Raw genomic sequence first — 16,894 nt, forward strand, 5'->3', positions numbered from 1 at the left:
AGCTAAACTCCATTTCGAAAGAGGTTTTCTCGGAATATAGTATAGTTTAATTCTAAGGTTAGTGTTTAGATACACAACCAGCAGTTGAAACATTAATTGAAGCTAAAGGAATAAATCATATTGAAAACCCGTAAACATTTTAATGGTTTATGAACCTGGTCGTCCCCCCCCCCCAAGTGGCACGGCGGTATGTCTGCGAACTTACAATGCTATAAACCGGGTTTCGATACCCGTGGTGGGCAGAGCACAGATAGCCCATTGTGCAGCTTTGTGCTTAATTACAAACAAACCTGGTCGACACAGAGCTCGAAATATAGGAATACTTTTATTGCCCTTCGTCATATAGTATACTGAACTTTTATAATTCATTGTTAAATGTAGACTATGAAAATTGTAAAGTTTGGACTGGTTAAATTACTTGAAATAATAAAAATAATAAAAGCATATGACTTGCCATCTTCCTTTGCTCTTTCAAGCTTATTGTTTGTATATTAAGTGAGAAAAGCGTTGATTCGCACTACAGCTTGTATAGGTAAAACTGGTCGTTAATTATCCGTTGCTGTGTTTGGAGTTTTCAATTATATTAGTTTGGAATTGACAGAAGACTCGTAGTTTTATGCAGACACTAAGAGGAGAAAAAATGCGAAAATTAACTGCAAATATACAAATAATAAACTTTTAACAACTCATTTTTACGAAGCTTATCTTAATCCAACAAAATGACTTGCTGAAGTTTTAGATCTTTATTTAACGTTATAATCTGGGTGCCTTTTCCTGGCCCTCCAGTGGCACAACAAAATGTCTGCGGACATACAATGCTAGAAACCGGGTTTCGATACCCGTGGGGGGAAGAGCACAGATAGCCCATTGTGTAGCTTTTTGCTTAACTTCAAAACTAGTCCCTTCCTGAAAATTTCGACTACCATACACAACTTTGCTACTAATATTTGTTGATGGATTTAAGCCTTTTTATATGCTGATTAAGAACCTGAATGATGGCAAAACATTTGACTTGGCGAAAGTGGTCAAAAAGAAAATTGTACGATATGAACACCAAAATGAAAGAAAAAAAGAAAATGGTTTTCATAATTCTGAAGGATAATTCATTCCAGAAGCGGAGGTTCGATATGAGGCGAGTAGAACAATCAATTTTATAGTTCCTAACGACTTGAGTTATCACAAAATTGCTACTGTCTTATGAAGTATATTCCGTGAAGATGGGTCGTAAGTAGTGGTCCTATTTCGTGAACCATTGGATCTTATTGTCCTGGTCCGGCCTGGCCAGGTGGTTAAGGCACTTGACTCGCAGTCTGAGGTTCGCGTGTTCGAATCCCCGTCCCACCGAACATGCTCACCCTTTCAGCCGTGGGGGCGTTATTATGTAACGGTCAATCTCACTATTCGTTGGTAAAAGAGTAGCCCAAGAGTGATGATAACTAGCTGCCTTCCCTCTAGTCTTTCACTGCTAAATTAGGGACAGCTAGTGCAGATAGTCCTCGTGTAGTTTTTCGCGAAATTCAAAACAAACTTATTTTCTCCTCCCCCCATTTTTATACTTTTTCCACGATTTACTATGGCCACTAGATGCTGTCGACTTTCTCTGGTTTCTGTAAGTTTTTTCATAATACAATTTCTTTCGTTTCAGCACTTTATCTTCATCTGTTACCAAACCAGTTTCTTTGTTTTCCATAGGTTCTGAATCCATGTCAGTGTGTTTTTCTTTTTGTTCTCCACTCTGAACACGATATCTTCATGCCTTAAAATTGTTCTTCGTACATTTTTATTCTAGTTTGCAAACACGTTTCTGGACCACCCAACAGTTGCATGAGAGATCGCAAGATATCTGCATTTTAAAATTTCTAGAGTCACCATGAGTCCACTTACGAAAGTCATTTTCCCGATTTGCCAACCAGTCAGGTTTTGTTTTCAAATCTAGTCGCATGCAATTGTTTATGGTCATCCAACCCATCAGAAAATGATCAGGTAGTTAAACTATTATATATCTCAAGTATTAAAAGTGTTGGTTCATGTCGTCCAACCCATCAGAAAATGATCAGGTAGTTAAACTGTTATATATCTCAAGTATTAGAAGTGTTGGTTCATCAGTTTTAACCCAAATCATAGCTGAATGATAGCTGTAAGCAATACACCATTTTAAAGTCCAGTTTGTGGAAAGACCAGTTTTCATACATACCATAACAAATTGTTTGATAATATCTACAATATCATCACGTTGTTTTTCTGTTATTCCGAAGTGTAGCATATATTGGCAAATTTACTGGGAAAGATATCTTTGACGACTACCAAAATTCTAACTTTATCCTTTCCAAAAGAGAAGGCCCCCAGTGGCACAGTATATCTGCGGACTTACAACGCTAGAAACCGGGTTTCGATACCAGTGGTGGGCAGAGCACATATAGCCCATTGTATAGCTTTATGCTTAACTACAAACAAAAATCCAAAAGAGAATCAATTTCGTTTCACATCCACTGACTACATGTATAAATGAGAATATATTTTGTTCATCTATGTTCAAACACTATAGATCACTATCAAATAATCTTTCTTCTTAACGTACAACTCTACTTTAATTGGTCGTCCACAAATCTTTCATACATGTGTACTGAAGTAACGAAGAGAATAGTGTCTGAAACTGCAATTATGATGTATGTGCAATGAGGTTTTAAGTTGTCTGTAATGTATACAAATAACCAGGTGTCTGCTTCCTCACGGATGATGACAAAGACACAATTGATGCTTCATTCTTAATACCGTTTTCAGCGATATCTGATACCATGATTCTACTCTTGAACCTCTCTGACATCTGTGATATACTAATTGCAGAAGATGATTTTTATTTCTGACTAATTTTCGAACAGAAAAGCAGTAGAATAGCTTTGCTATTCTTATTTTGAAGAATGTTTTCCCAGTTGCGTTCCAGCAGTTGTCCTGTCGACACTTTTATATTTTTTCTCTGCTTTGTGTCTTCTTTAGCGACAACCACTTTTCTGTAAGTTCACCTTTTTTGGTAAAGTCCATCATATCTGTCTGTAGCCAAATGGATTTCATCTTCTATGTCATCACTCAGAATTGATTACAGCACCCTTTCGGCTAACGTTTTCTTCCAATGACTTTTGTTGTCTGATGATACAAATAACACCCATAACAACTGTTGTTCTTTAAATGTCATCTACAATTTCCTGTGGCCATTTTTTTAACTTTACTTTTTTCTAAGCCATTGACAAGAGTAGCTTTATTTCCGCCTTTTAGTCGCACATAGTCCTCAGATTCAGAAATAGCTGGCGGATAGGACCTTTATCCAGATTCAGCTGTTTTGATTGTCTGTTTTTATCAAGCAAACTCTTTTCAACACAAATATTTATGTTGTAATTTGATTTCTCAAACTCTTTACCGATTATTTTATTTCTTGTTTTTCCTTTGCAAATCTTCAAGTATATGACAAATTTGTTTTGTCCAGTTTCTCTGATGACACATATTTCACAATTATTTTCTTACCAACTTCATTTACAATCAAAATATACACTGTGACTTCCTTGGATCCCTTTACGCCACTACTTATGTTCATAAGATTTTCAGTATCAGTAATTGTGAATGGATTTCTCAGTTCTTTTGACTTTAATTAATTTTATTATTCTGTCTCGCCGGGTATCGTTCAGGTGCAAAAATAAGGTATATGCAAGAATGAACATATGTTATTAACACAGTTACCCCCAGTGGCTCAGAGGTAAGTCAGCAGGCTTACGACGCTAAAACATCGGGTTTCGATACCCGTGGTGGGCAGAGCACAGACAGCCCATTGTGTAGCCTTGTGCTTGACAAAACAAAACACCACTAACAGCGGAGAAATCCAGTTGATGACCTAACAGATTGGTCATAGAAGTTTTTTGATTTGCCTGTCGTTTATGATTATTACTAATTATTATTAATTGTAATTTTTTATTGAAGTTGTTTAACAACTCTTCTGGTAAAAATCATTACGTAATTAAGTGGAAAGATATACCTGTAAAACCATGAAACACGAAATCATAAAATTGTTTACATTTAGCATATTTGAATCAATGATTCATAAATTCACCTTTTTTAACTCAAGAAACAATGTCAACACATAATATGTTTCTACGCGCAGGACAAGTAGAAGAACATAACACAGTTTTATTTAAACGTGAAAATATATGATTTAAGAAAACTTTGCTGAAGTAAATAATGTCGTATTTTGGCGGTCGTTTTGGATTTACCATATTTTGAGAACTTTTGCTGTAGCAAGTCATTTTCCATTATTCATTTTCTTATTCGGGAAATTCAAAAGGACTAAAAACCACCAACAAAATTTTTGTATCAAAGTGGAGAAGTGGTGAAGAGTCAACCCTTATTTTTACGAAATTACCAATGACTCCCAGCTTATTAGAACAAATGACACTTTTCAAAATATTCAATACTCCAACTTGCCTCACCGTGATCACTTAACGTAGAAAGACTTTAAATTCATTAAGTATTATCTTGGTTAATCACTAACTTGTACTAATTCAGATACGTGCCGGGTGTAGTTCTAGTAGTTACTATGACCGAACTGTGAACCTGAAGGTTTGTTGGTTAACAAAAATTGTCGTAATACGCACTCCATACTTTTGGACCACACGTGCATTATGAGTGTTTTCAAAAGGTGGACCTTGGGTTATAGGAGTTCTACAATTTTGTATCAAGACTTCTTGAAACTACGTGTTTTCCTGACATCGTGAATGCGTTATAAGAGTGATGGTCACATCCTACTATTCGATTATAGTAGCCCAAGAGTTGGCAGTGGGTAACGTTGATTAGCTGCCTTTCGTATAATCTAATTTATGTTTACGTCATTTAAATACTGCAACAAACGCCTATCGGCCAGTCTTGTAATACTTAATTATAAAGAATAATCACGAATATTTATTGTAATAATCAATACATGTTAGAACGATAAAAAAAGAGTGGTTCGAATAAAATGTCGCTATACAACACTTTATAACTGTACTCACAGCAGTATTGTGTTTTGCTAACAAAAATGACGACATAATGCGGTCGGATGCCTTATATAGGTGGCGTATTATAATTAAAGTAGTATAGAATTCGACATTTACCTTAACCAAACAAACAGGAAAATTTGAATAATGAATGAATATATAATATAGCTAATATTTTATTCGTCATTTCAGACTCATTCGTCAACAGCCAGGAGTGGACTTTAAGTCGTTCTGTACCTGATTTGAGGCTGGTAGGACAATATCTATTCTTATATTTTAAATTTTATTCGAAGTGTATACATCTCTTGAGAATAATTAGTAGTATAATTACTCCTGTAAGACATTATATTTTTGTCGTGCATTTTTTAATGCTTACTTTATCATTAAACGGCATAGGTTTGGGATATTCATTTATTTAAAAACTGTAGTTTCACATACCCGTTATTTGGGCACATATCGGACTTGTGGCAGAGTCCAGAGCTGGTTATTAATCTGAACTATTGGAATGACTTCGTTTTTCATTTTTTACTTTCATAGTTTTATTTTATAATTCATCTTGTGGTATATGGTTGGAGTTCCCAGTTTGCCCCTTCTGAAGAAAAGTCTACCTTTCGAAAGAGCTTGTGTACGAGGGTTTTGTATTTTTGTCTTTAATTGATTTTTTGAACCAATATACTTTCCTAATATCATGAATAGGGTTGAAGGTTATAGTTTTATTTATATTTTGTTAATAGTTATATTGCTGTGATTAAAAGTTAATGTTAAATACTTCTCAGAATAAAGTGTTAGAAAGTTTTAGCCAACTATGTATCTCAAACTGTATTATTATTAGAGTATATATCATTCTGGCTATTCTTGTTTTTTAGTCGTTCGTTACGTTCATTTTACAAATCCGTGTTTTTATCATTGGTTGTGTCGGTTGTTCACACAACCCGTGATATTTCCATACATCCATAATAGGTTTTTAATTTGAATAATAATTTTTCTCTCGTCGTTTAGAATTAGTGAGTTGTTACCTTTTTTAGCTTTAATCATTAGTTGGGCTTAGTAAGGATGTATCTGTTCTACGTTCAACATAGGGCATTGTGGGAAGTTTAAACAGCGGGAAATCAGCTTTAGTCCATCGATATCTGACAGGATCCTACATGCAGGAGGAGTCACCAGAAGGTATGCCACATTTTATGTCCTGACCATTAGAAACAATGGAATACAGAATATATGCATATCATCATTATATGAACTACTGATGTGTAGTTCTCTTTTAAAAAGAATATTAAGCTGGAAACATTTACCTAAATTCCTACAGTCTTTGTCATTCAACTCTGTACCTAAATTCAGTTACCATTTTGCTTTTCAAAATGATGCTTCAGCCTGGAGCTTAGACACCGTACCTTCCAAAAGCACCGCCTGATAATGGCATTTTAAAGTTAATCATATTGGTCTGGTATAAGAACCTAAGTCGTTGTTAAAATTACTTATACGTGTTCAAATATCAAACTATGATATTTTAGACTCAAGATGTTACTAAATAGGTGGTCGCTTCAAGAAGGAGGTGCTGATCGACGGACAAAGCCATTTGTTGTTAATTAGAGACGAAGGTGGACCTCCGGAGCTTCAAGTAAGTTTCTTATTCCTTTTGTTAAGATTTTGTCTGCTATTTCCAAATTAATTATACGGTAACTGGTGAATAAATATCTGAAACCTTTGGAGGAGAGTGTACATGATGACAATAAGAGTCTGATTAAAAAACATATTCTAGTCTGATCACCGGAAATACATTCTATATATATAAACACAAAGAGGTTCAGTATGTTATATTAAAACGATTTTGGAACCTAACATATCATCATACTCGATGTCGTCATGCTGGCCATCCTCTGTTGGACGACCGTGCACCTTGATAATAGTCCTACAGCATATTTTCCATTGCAGAAGGTTTTTTGTGCGAATGTCATGTTCAAACCAGACTATTACACCCTGCATAGTTTCAATAGGTCATCTAGTGTACAACAGTTTCAACAGTTCAATCGCACAGAAACTTGTAGATGCTGTGTCTGGCGACTTGACCGGTTTATCTTCGTATAGAATTGTATAAATACACGTTTAATATTTTAGCTGCTTGAAGTATACGATAGTTGAACGGCAGGTATAACTGGAAGCCTTATCATGGTTAACCCGTACCCTATTCGCCTATTTCCTTCTTGGTTTTGTTACGTACTTTACTGTGCTTTTGCCACTGATCTTTATGTTTGTGGATTCTCACCTCTTACATGACGTCACACTTTGCTTACCATGGTTGTGTTAGGTACGTCTTGTTGCAGGTCTCTTTCTAAATGTTCCTAGCGTACCGAGTTAATCCATATTCACTTGTTTTTCAATGTAATTAAGTACATAGAATACCCCCGTCTTGGAAATTCTTAATACCGAATCTGAACACATGCTTATGGTCTTTGTGTATGAATATTTTGCGCCGGAAAGAACTGTTACTTTCCCTTCCCATAGACGATCAGTTTTCGGTAACGTCACCTATAAAATGTTAAAAATATAATTCTCATACGTTTGACTCCACCGCTTCTTTCGTTTTGGGTGTGGTTATCATATTCACAATATTCATTAGTAGTATATTAATTTTGAAATGCAATATAGATACAAACCCACACACACAAAGACAAATTTTAAAGAATGTCGTCATTATAGTTTGTACATTACGTGAATTCCCAGAGTATTTTTCTTCGTAATCAAACATTCAATATGTATGTTCCACGAGGAAACAGACGAAGTTATAGAACTCGTATTGAGTTACACATTATATGTTACTTGTATTGATTGGCCGATTGCGGATTATTCATATCAAGTGGCGTCTATTTGTGACGTACGTACAGCAGATGGCCGACACGGGAAGTAGGTCGTAACGGCTGCCATGGAAACAGCATAAAAACACTGTCTTTGTAATTATTTCATTGAAAAGTACACGTCAGTTACTTTACAGAATTATGCATTGTTCGATCTTGACATGCATATTTGTGGCGCATATGATATCTAAACACACATATAACTATTACATTTAAGTGTTAGTGTATGTACAGAATAATTACCTCATCCAATTGCCCTCGAATCTTTTTAATCTCGGGTGAAAAAAGTTTTTTTTTAAACATGGGAATAAAACGTAGCAACTGGTATTATTTTTGTCGTGCCTGAGTTTCATGACCTGCCGTGAACGTCATTTGTGGCCGTAAGTGACTTAGAGGTTGCATAATTGGATAGGGAACGAAAGGTCCAAGGTTCGAGCCGTGGTATTCACACGGACGTACTCCACACTTTCAACCGTGAGAACATTATAATTGTGGCCACCAATCATGTTCTTCTGTTAAGAGTAGCCGCATGGACGGCAGTGCTGCCGATCGGTTGACATCTCGTACGGCAGCAGTTTTAAAGAAGGGATAACTGTGCCAGAATCTTGAGGTTTCTGAACTGGCCGTTTAACCCATGATCGCATAAGGGCTATTCAGAATGAAAATATAGTATTACTCGAATGATGATGGATTGATATTTAATTATTTTTTTCGCTGCTGCTGGGCCTGGCATGGCCAGGTGGTTAGGGCGTTCGACTCGCAATCTGCGGGTCGCGGGTTCGAATCCCCGTCCCACCAAACATGCTCGCCCCTTTCACCCGTGGGGGCGTTATAATGTAACGGTCAATCCTACTATTCATTGTTGAAAGAGTAGCCCAAGAGTTGGCGGTGGGCGGTGATGACTAGCTGCCTTCCCTCTAGTCTTTCACTACTAAATTATGAATGGCTAGCGTAGATAGCCCTCGTGTAGCTTTGCGCGAAATTCAAAACAAACAAATAAACAATCCCTGTTACTTGGTGAAATGAGTCAATGATAATGTTCCCTACGACCGATAGAAGTTAGTTGAAAAACTTATTCACTATTCTGGGTAGAAACATTGAGTGGATTTTTAGAAAATACTGACCTTACCAACACATCGTAATGTTTCATTTGACCTTCATACTCCGAGAAGCTACCATACTTCGTTAACCTTTGATCTTACGATTCACACACGTGGTATGTTAATATTACAAGGAAATGCAAGATGAAAGCCGTGGATCGAAAATTGATCCTTCAGAAGAGAAAACGGCGGTATTATTGTTTTAATTCATGAACTGTATTTAACCAAAAAAATATTTCGCTCAAACAATCATGAAACAAGTGTAATATAAAAACAGATAAAATAAGAAACATATTTCATCATATATATATATACCTACTTTTGTAAACTGCGCTGTTTAATTGCCATAAACAAACTAGTAATATAAATATATTTGTTAGAATCTTCTAGAATTTTAACCTACCTAATATTGATGACAAACGTATAAAGATATTTATACATTTGTAAAAACCACTTAAGCAAATAAGGACTTAAGAATACGTAAAATATTTAACAGTTAAATTTAAAATATGGTATTTTTGTAAAAAAAATCAAAACCATTGAACGAAGTTAAAGAGAAACTGATTTCAACTTACTTTTGGCCTGGTGGGGCATAGTGGTTAAAGTGCCTGACTGAAATCCCAAGGAATCCCAAGTTCCCGTCCCTTTACGGCAAAATCGTGTGTGTCCAAATCTCACTATTCGAAGTTGGCGGTTGGTACCGATGAATAGCTGCCTTTCCTCTAATCTGTCAATTGAAAATTATGGATGGCTAGCGTAAATAGCTCTTGTGTGACTTTGCCCGAACATCGGACGCAAACAAGCATTTTAATTTCTTGTTGTTTAAGACTACCAATGATATTCTAAACGTTTGGGCTAATGGAAAAAAAAATATTAATAAATTCTATTTGAAGTATGTAAATGTGTATAGTTAAAGTTTTCGTTGCCTGTAATGATATTAGATATTTTCTAGATTTGCTCACTATTACCTTCCATTGTCATAACGTGATGGAGAGGTAAAAACATTATTTTGTATAAATATTTTTAATTCAAGTTTATTCTTAGTTGTTGTTTTTTTTTGTTTTTTTTATGATAACAGTTTAGTTGCTGGGTGGACGCTGTCATCTTCGTCTTCAGTTTGGAGAACGAGCCATCTTTCAATGCTGTCGTCAGTTACTATACCAAGTTGTCCCACTATCGCAGCTCTCAAGAAATTCCATTGATCCTTGTCGGTACACAAGGTAAGGATTGTTGTGGACAGGGATGGGTCGTTTATTTGTTATATAGTAACGACATTTTGAGTATGGATCATTTATTGTGGTTCAGAGATGTAGGTTATATACTGTTGTAAGGTATATTTTCAATGTTTTAATTCAAATGTTAGATTGGGGCATTTGACGTTAAGGTAAGTAAGTCCAAGAATACGTAGAAATATTCGGGAATATCAGTGATCGCGAGATATTGCGAAGTGTCTAGAAACAAGTCTACTTTATAAATATGAAAGTCAGTGAAGCATTGAAGCAGTTTGTTTGTTTTTTAACTGGTAGTGTTCCAGACATTCAGTAAAGTTTTTGGATTAAATTTATATTTCAGTTGATCGATCGACCGTGAAATTGTACTAGTAAATTTATATGTACGTTAGTTGTAGTACCATTAGTGAGTAAACCTCTGTTGAATTTGAAAGTGAAAATGTTTTTTTCTGAACTATGGCCTACAACTGTGTACAAGGGATAGTAGCTTGTAGGAAAGAATAAACCAATGTGCTGTCTTTAAGTGGACTGTGTTTGGTTTTATTTTCACCAAATAATTTCAAAAGAACCAGCCCAAAAAAAGAACAATCTATCTATTATCTACATACTCAGTGATTATTAACAGATATTGTCCAGGTATAAACAATCTACATACTCAGTGATTATTAACAGATATTGTCCAGGTATAAACAATCTACATACTCAGTGATTATTAACAGATATTGTCCAGATATAAACTCTGTACTCAGTGATTTTTACGGATGTTGCCTTGTTATAAATTCGATACGTTGTGAGATCTCGGGCAATACCCCGATATAAAAGCAGCTTTAATTAAAATTGATACTACGCGTGGTTTTTGATATCATTATTAACCGCTTCATTATTGCGATGCTCAGTAATATACCATTTAGGTTCTGTTTTCAAAGTTTTGTTCATGATTTATCTTATTATTGCAACTTATTATTTTAAAAGAGAGAACAGTGTTGTAAGATTAACAACTTAAAATGTTGCAATTATAATTGTTTTTTCACTGTATTTACGCTTTCTGATTCTGCTTTCGTCTTACTGTAAGTCAAAGATAACAACTTTAGACTTCCCAATCTAAAGATAATCAGATAATATAACATGCTTTTTGTAAAAAAGCTTTATCCATATGAGTTGTAAGATAAGAGGGTGTTTATCAAGAGATATCATGACAGGTGGTATTCGCCTTTATTGGTAAAATTCACCTACAGGCTGTTTTCAGCTCTGATAAAGTTTAAAGTACGATAGTAGCTGTGATCAGCTTTTCATGGAAGATTTGAATATTTAGATTGAAAATGTCAACTCTGTAAAGACACCAAGAAGATGTAGATACGAAAGATCTTATCGTTGATTTGTGTTTGTTAATTGAAAGTTAGTTTGTCTGTGTGTAGAGTATTTGACAATATTACCGAAATACCAGCGTTAAGCACACGTTTTATATTTGTCATAACTTCCGTAAAAGTTGATATATATATACTGTCGTTTACAAGTTCGGTTATGTTCTGTTGATAAACCTGGAGAGTGACCACATATAAAAACTCCCAAAAGAACCCCACGTTGCAGAATAGTTAGACGTTAAAAACTTCCAAAACACAGCTAGTTTAAGTAGTGTGCAACGTTAAAACATTGGAAATTCAACGTGTTGCTGAGCAAGTGGTTAGGTATATAGTGTAATGTTATTTTAAACACTAATTTTTGAAATAGCTTGCCTATGAAACTTTGAAGGACCAAACATTACTGTTCAGTGCCATGGGCAACTGTATGGGTGTACTTGCAGGTGAGTAACGTTTTATGTAACTGAGGAAAATAGATATCATTTCTTTATGTAACACTTTTATATTTAAACGATCTTCACTACTGACTATAACCAAACTTCTATGTAAAGTTTAGTTATCAAAAATATTTTTTTCTTCTTATTCTTATATTTCTGTCGATAGGTAGCGTTCTACGTAGGAGATACTACAGAATAATTACAACATGATTCAAAACTTATAATTCGTCTTTCATGTTTAAAGTTTAACGCTTGTCTAACGCATCTGTGATGTGGTGTGTGAAATGAAACAGTATATACGGAATATGAAACAAGTTCTTGGAGGGTATCGTGTGTATTGCAACTTGGGTTTCATTCATTTAACACACCTTTCCTAATTTGAGTACTGTGTTAGAAGTGGTGAAGTGTTGTTTGGACATGTGCTGTGTGTGTTACGGAAAGGTTGGACCCAATATATATAAGCGGCTAGCTATAACTGACCCTTCCTTAAAGTTCATGAGACGACGTGACACATCAACACTATTTAGACTGCAATTAAAGAAAAGTTTGGGGTTTTCTTCTTCGTCTGGTTTGTTAGATGTTTGTTCTCTGTTTGCAACAGATTAATCTGAGTTATAAGAACAAACAAAAATAGTTTGTCGTGTCGACACCACGAATGTTAAAGAAGCCAGAGTGTATGTAAGAGAAACTGGTGCTAGAAGCTTGTTTGTAAAATGGAAATTGACAATGCCGCTTCTTTAGCTTTTGATTTGAACATTCTTATTTCTTGAAAGTAACCTCTAAATAATAATTTCATCGGTACTCTTAGTCAAGCTTGAATCGTATTTTCAAGTGTATTTCTGTAATATGTACACCCCAAACCTTCTAATCGTTCTGTCTTATAAACTCTTTGTATTTGGTTTACCATAATCTTCCAGAGCATCTATAGCCTCAAGAACTAGCCTGGCTGTAACTAAGTTACAGACAACTAATGAATTAAGAAACACAGAAACCAAATTTATTGTTCTTCTTTGATTCGCTGTTGAACATCGGGATCGACCTTTATTAAAACGGCACTTCCATTACAGGCCTTAGAATGTATCGTAATTAGTTCCCATTTTCCTTATGCTGTTGTATAGTCACACACAAGTCAATCTTCAAAGAAGGCACATCGTGTAGGTGTATTTAAGCACTGTTTAATAAGGATCCGAAGATTTAGCTATTTCAAGAGTTCACACGAAGCTCAGTTTACCAGTTCGACATAATACAAATCAGAAAATGTTAACTTTATTTTAACAAAAAAAGTACATTTTCTCTTCAGGCTGAAACTTTACGCACTAAGCATGTGCACTGGCATTAAAATATGTTCAGAACACGTTATTATAAGTAGTTTGATTAGCCTCTTCCACAAGTGGCCTTGTGGACGCGATGTACCGAATTACTAATGGTGCTATTTATTGTAATATATTTTAATCCTCTATAGTTTTAAAAAAAATGAAGCTAAACCTTCTGGAGTTCAGAATGTTTAATTCCAGTGTGATTTGTGATATTTATTGTGACAGCAGTTTGTTTTACGTAGAAAGATTTTGGAATTTTATCATTACATTTTTATGAATGAAACACTTGTTTTACATTTGAGTGTTTCATCTTTTTACCTGTGAGAGTTTTCTTTAAGCTAAGTAACATAGGATTTTATTTACCATGTACAAACCGATTAAAAGCTTAAGCTAGACATTGAAACTGTTTTAAGTTAACTGTTAAGTGAAACATTGAAACTGTTGTTAATTAACTGTTAAGTGAAACATTGAAACTGTTGTTAATTAACTGTTAAACTAGACATTAAAACTGTCGCAAGTGAAAGATAAACTAAACATTAAAAGTGTTCTTAGTTAATTGTTAAGCTAGACATTAAAACTTTTTAGTTAACTGTTAAATTAGATTTTGAAACTGTCGCAAGTGAAAGATAAACTAAACATTAAAAGTGTTCTTAGTTAATTGTTAAGCTAGACATTAAAACTTTTAGTTAACTGTTAAATTAGATTTTGAAACTGTCGTTAGTTAGCTTTTAAGCTAGACATTAAAACTTTTTAGTTAACTGTTAAATTATATTTTGAAACTGTCGTTAGTTAGCTGTTAAGCTAGACGTTAAAACTTTTTAGCTAACTGTTAAATTATATTTTGAAACTGTCGTTAATTAGCTGTTAAGCTAGACGTTAAAACTTTTTAGTTAACTGTTAAGGTAGATGTTGTATGTTAGCTGTTAAGCTAAATGTTGAAACTGTTGTTGTTAGCTAATGATTAACTTACATTGAAATTATTGTGAGTGGAATGTTTAATGAAAACTGAATGTGTTGCTAACGAAAGTTTTTTTTGTTTGGTTAATTAATTTTTGACCAAAATACAGGCAACATGTTATGTTATCACATCACTATTTTTATCAACAAATAGGAAGCCTCACAGTAAAGTAGAACATGACGTGGATGTTGCATCACAACCTTTATCTTGTGTAACCATCACTAAGTAACAATATTATGATAATAATAGATGTTTATATTGTGTAAATAAGCTTTGTCAAACAATACTGATTACAATCAAACACCATGTTTGGTGCTTGTATTTCACCATATGACTGTGAATAATTTTATGAAATTTTGACATTACAGTTAAAATCCAGTTACGTTGCTATTAAAGTTTATTACTCATGGTGTTTCTGTTATCTTGCATACATCACATAGGAAATGTTTAATGCATGTGTTTGTTAACCTGCTCATCTTGGGCAGGTTAGTTTGTCTGTTGAAATGCTCTAGTTTCATAAGATCCCGTACCTACTTGTGATTTACTGGGTCATATTGACTTAACATCCTTTTAAATAAATAGGTTTTGTTTGTTGATTTTAATTTGAAATTGTACCATAACCTACCTAGAAGCTGCTTATTTTCCTGATGACCCAACTGTTCCTTTAATTAACATATTATTTTACTTTTGTTTTTAGCTTAGAAAATTTTTGACACTATTTAATGTTTAAAGTTAACCTGTTTGTAACCAAAAATATCTGACGTAATTATCGAGTGTTATGTGTATACTATATCCCACTGAAATAAAAAAAAGTGTGTGGGGGCAACTGCTCCCCCTGGCCTATGTATAACTTGTTATATGAAACTGATTGAATAGATAATGTGAACATGCAATACTCTAGAATTATCACTCATGTCATGAACATTTTTAACAGATACATACACATGAGAAGTTAGTTCAGAGTGTGGAACTCTTCCACACACATTTGATATTCCCATAAATAACTTAAACCTGGAACCTTTTCATACATATTTTGTTAACTATTCTCCCCCCCCCCCCACTTTTGTTTGGTAGTGGTTTGACAGGATACTCGTAAGTTGTTATTACTTGAATTTAAACATTCATTTTTATTTATTGTTAACATTTATACAATATTTCAGATGCTATTAGTGAAAATAACCCCCGAATAATTGATGATTCTCGAGCTCGGAAACTAGCAAGTGACCTCAAACGATGTTCTTATTATGAAACATGTGCTACCTATGGTTTAAATGTTGAGAGGGTTTTTCAAGATGGTAAGTTCAAAGTTTTAACATCTCAGCAAAAAGGTGTTAAATGATACTTGTATGACTATTTCAAGTGTTCACACATGATGTAGCCTCTTTGACTGAAGAGGTTATTTAAAAAAAAATCTAGTTGTTTTATTGAAAAAACTTGTATTCAAATGTTCATAAAATCTTTATTTGAAATTAATCTTAGTTTATAGATTTTAGTATGAGAAAAGAGCTTGAGATTCAACCAAAATTGGATTAAGTATTTCTTTGTTAATTTGCAGCATGTCAAAAAATTGTTCAACACAAACTGGCCACACTAACTCCAAACAACTCAAGGCCAAGTACACCAATTGGTCACCCAACAAGATGTAACTATTTCCTTTCAAGTGCTGTCTCACAGACCACCAGTAAGGCTAACAATGGGTATATATTACCACATCCTGCTTCCACTACCATGGTTTCCACTTCTGTAGGCTCAAGTGTATCAAGTTCTGTAGTCACATCAGGAACAACAGTGGGCACCTCTCCCAGTCACTGTAGCCATCCTACTGTTACCTACACACAAAGTCATCCAGTTTTCAAGGTCAGCAAGGTAAGAACTGGTAAAAAATAATCACAGTACTTTAACCTACACACATAGCTGTGGAGTTTTTAAGGCCTGAAAGATTACACCAGAAAAAAGGTAACAGTAGTCACTTTACATACAGTTTAAGATACATAAATATATAACTGCCCTAGCCACCAACATGAGATTTAGAGGCCATGACCCTATAATTCCAACCCTGAGCAGTGGGATCTCGGCTACCTGGTTGGCCAATGTTGATGACAGATCACGTCAAATTCCACCCAAAGTGTATGATTTAGGTTCCAGGTGAAGGATATACTTGTTCTGTATGTAGTGCAGTTCCTCTACTAGAGTGCTAATCTTTTATTGGCACAACCACGATCTATGCAGATGCATTCTGTATGGATAATGCCCTCACCAGCCCCTCTACTTTATCAATGTGGGATTTTAGCTGTAGTGTGAGAGGAAGTGAGTATGTTGGGGAAGTTAACATTTTCTCAAATTGAAAACGTATTTCCAATAATACTTGCCTCCTTTCAACCTTCCCACTAAGAGTCAGTGTTAGAGACTGTGAATTGCATCAGTCTCAAAAAAGTGACAATATTATCTGAAGGAGTAATATTGACTAATAGTTGTAGTATGAGTGGAGGTAACTTGTATATATATATATATATATATATATATATATATATACTAATTACTTACGTAACGAAAGGTAAGTTAAAGTTAAACGTACTTCGTTGGTTTAGGTTATTACTATACGTACCGTTAATTAATTACTTACCTACTT

The 16,894-nt window shown here is 34.5% G+C and overlaps 1 protein-coding gene across 1 annotated transcript in view; it reads left to right on the plus strand.

Moving 5' to 3' along the window:
- Positions 1–16,894, plus strand: part of LOC106457348 (centaurin-gamma-1A-like) — a gene marked incomplete at its 3' end in the record, with an annotated part of 103,891 nt that overhangs the window by 75,975 nt on the left and 11,022 nt on the right. Inside the window, exons 2-7 of the mRNA XM_022383248.1 lie at positions 5,208–5,266; positions 6,095–6,182; positions 6,548–6,633; positions 10,046–10,187; positions 15,426–15,560; positions 15,821–16,131. Of these exons, the coding sequence (XP_022238956.1) occupies positions 5,208–5,266; positions 6,095–6,182; positions 6,548–6,633; positions 10,046–10,187; positions 15,426–15,560; positions 15,821–16,131 (821 nt within the window). The remainder of the gene's footprint in view (positions 1–5,207; positions 5,267–6,094; positions 6,183–6,547; positions 6,634–10,045; positions 10,188–15,425; positions 15,561–15,820; positions 16,132–16,894) is intronic.

The sequence above is a fragment of the Limulus polyphemus genome, unplaced genomic scaffold (assembly GCF_000517525.1).
Source record: "Limulus polyphemus unplaced genomic scaffold, Limulus_polyphemus-2.1.2 Scaffold320, whole genome shotgun sequence".
In the NCBI taxonomy this organism is placed as follows: domain Eukaryota; kingdom Metazoa; phylum Arthropoda; class Merostomata; order Xiphosura; family Limulidae; genus Limulus; species Limulus polyphemus.